The sequence below is a fragment of the Alligator sinensis genome, unplaced genomic scaffold, assembly GCF_000455745.1.
Source record: "Alligator sinensis unplaced genomic scaffold, ASM45574v1 scaffold226_1, whole genome shotgun sequence".
NCBI lineage: Eukaryota > Metazoa > Chordata > Crocodylia > Alligatoridae > Alligator > Alligator sinensis.
In genome coordinates this window covers 2,051,064-2,053,833 of record NW_005842028.1, presented here as the reverse complement: position 1 = coordinate 2,053,833, position 2,770 = coordinate 2,051,064, and the positions used below count along the sequence as shown (strand labels likewise).

The 2,770-nt window shown below is 37.0% G+C and overlaps 1 protein-coding gene across 1 annotated transcript in view; it reads left to right on the top strand.

The window, feature by feature from the left end:
- Positions 1–2,770, top strand: part of UBQLN1 (ubiquilin 1) — a 34,903-nt gene that overhangs the window by 22,702 nt on the left and 9,431 nt on the right. The window contains exons 4-5 of the mRNA XM_025202503.1: positions 699–961; positions 2,086–2,244. Of these exons, the coding sequence (XP_025058288.1) occupies positions 699–961; positions 2,086–2,244 (422 nt within the window). The remainder of the gene's footprint in view (positions 1–698; positions 962–2,085; positions 2,245–2,770) is intronic.

Here is a 2,770-nt window from a genome sequence, read left to right as displayed (position 1 = left end):
CCCTACACGCATCCAAAAACTAAATGTAGTATAGTTTTGTAGATGCACACAATTGATTTCATACTGTTGATGTAAGCCTCCTACCTCTGTGTGAAAAATTAACTTATATAAATAAAACAATGAACTTGTAATGCATTTGCTCTTGTTAGATGTAGACAGTGGCTCAAATTCTCCAAAGGAAGTGGTGGCTTTGGGTGTTTAGAAATGAGGGTCAAGTTGGAACTTTATCAGTTTAGTCTAGGTGAAGACAAAATTCTACAGCATTTATACATGTGTTAGGAAACAGAAGTGTTCTATTTTATCACAATGAAGTATGTGTACTGTACTCTAATATTATCTTTGATTTACCAGACATACTATATACATTGCATGGTTTAAAAAGGAGGGAGATTTTAAGGCTGCAAACATCAAACATCCCGTAGCAGCATGCGTACAGAAAAAAAATTGTTAGAATAGCAATGGCTTGTACTACTTCTGTGAGTAGTGGCTGTCAGCTGAATGTCTTGGTTATTAAAATACTAGGCATTGGGGACAGAGCTCTAGTGCTTGGGGTAAGGATGGAATTCCCATTATTTTGCATTACGTGCATATTTGGACAATATACTGAAGTACTTTGTATTTAGGAAGGGTATAGGTAAAACTGTCCTAAATATGTATCAAGAGCAGAGAATTCAGGTTTTGTTTTCTTCTGTCTTCAGGTGGCCTTGGAGGACTTGCAGGTCTGAGTAGCCTGGGACTTAATACATCTAACTTTTCAGAATTACAAAGTCAGATGCAGCGGCAGCTCATGTCCAACCCAGAAATGATGGTTCAGATAATGGAAAATCCCTTTGTTCAGAGCATGCTTTCTAATCCAGATCTGATGAGGCAATTAATTATGGCCAATCCTCAAATGCAGCAATTGATACAGAGAAATCCAGAGATCAGTCACATGCTGAATAATCCAGATATCATGAGACAGGTATGTTTGAAAGTGCCTTGAAGACGGATACAATTTTATTATGTGGTTATGGTACAGTACAAAAAGTTAGAAGCATTGCTGAGAAATTTAGGACTGTAAGAGGATCCTTGGAAGGCAAATGCTGGTGATCTTTCTAATTTATCTCTTGAGTAATTGACCTGTAGCTCAGTGTCAAAACAATCTATAAAAATTCCCTGGAGTGTTTTATGACTGCATAACTTGAATGGTCTGCATTTAAATTAAGATATTTATGTGCACTGCACATATACTCTTGCTCTCATCGTAAAGGGGAGGGGGAATGATTGTAACGCTATGGAAAAAAATTAAGTTGGCAAAGTAGAATGGAAATGCCATTTACTTTTATTTTGTCTAACTGGAAATTTTGAAGTGCAACTGACAGCTTCTGGTTGGCTTGTATAAGTCTACCTGGTGATAGGTTTTAACACGCAAGTCTAATGGATGCTATGTACTTGAATAACCCTGTATTTATTTCTTGTAGGTTCTTTTTGATACTTCTAAGTTGAAACAACGTGTACATTTGCAAACAATTTGTTTGAATGGAAATTAACTTAAACATAACTTATTGCTTTCTCCTCTTTTTCCAATAAAATATATTCTTAAACCAACATTTTTTTTTACAAGTTTTGACAGAAGACTTTTATAAAAAGCCAAAAAAAAGTTAGTGGATTAACTTTCTAAAGTTACCAACAAGAAACTTCTTGATTCCCATGTCATAATTTTAAACTGAACTGCCATAGGATAGATAAATTAGTAACAGTGTTTGTTTACATCCTGTCCATAATCGGTCTCAGGAAATCCCCCTCACCCTCAAATGTTCACCCCTAGAAATGTGGCCAAGCTGCTCTGGAGGTGTACACAGCAGCCATGCTCCAGTGTACTGAAGACCAAGGTCTTAAAAGTGACCAGTAGCAGATTATCCCTGAAGCAGTTTTATTGGTGCATTTCAGACTCTGGAGGTGGCCCCAATGTGTTCAGAAACATCCCTGCTATTGCATGCTAGAGGTGTGGCATAGACTGCCGCACTAAGACACTGCTCAAATGCTGGCATTTTCCCTTGAGAATGGATTTCTTATTAATACAGATTAAATGTTCCACTTCCTTAGACACTAGAACTTGCCAGAAACCCAGCGATGATGCAAGAAATGATGAGAAACCAGGACCGAGCCTTGAGCAACCTTGAAAGCATACCAGGTGGATACAATGCTTTGCGACGCATGTACACAGATATTCAGGAGCCAATGTTGAACGCAGCTCAAGAACAGGTGAGACATGGCCACATACAATACTGAAAATTAATTTTTTTTTTTTTTCCGTCACAAGTAAAGGAAAGCATGTTATGTTCTACTCAAGCAATTTGCAAAACTGAATTTTGTGGTGCTAAGTGTTCTTGTACCTTCTGCTTCTGTTTGAGGGGAAAATATTGCAGAAATCCTAAACTCTCAGCCTTCTAAAAAATAAAGTTCTTGCTTTTTTCATTCTTTCATTTTCATTAGAAGCTATTAAATATTGGAGAGTGTGTATTTCTTAACAAAATGTCTACATTTGGTGGAATTGACTAACTTGACCCAGAAAATAAAGGGTCCTTTTAGGAACTTACATTTCTTGCTTCATATATCTCTTCAGCTGTAAGCCTCTGAAAACTAGAAAATATTTCACTTTAATTTGGTAGTAAAACTACCGTCTTGCCCTCCAGGCTTGTTCTTGACTTGTGGCAACTGTCATCATAGTGATACAGATTGTAACACTTTCAAAAAGGCATCCAGCTTTCTTTTTGAAGTTAACCGCTCT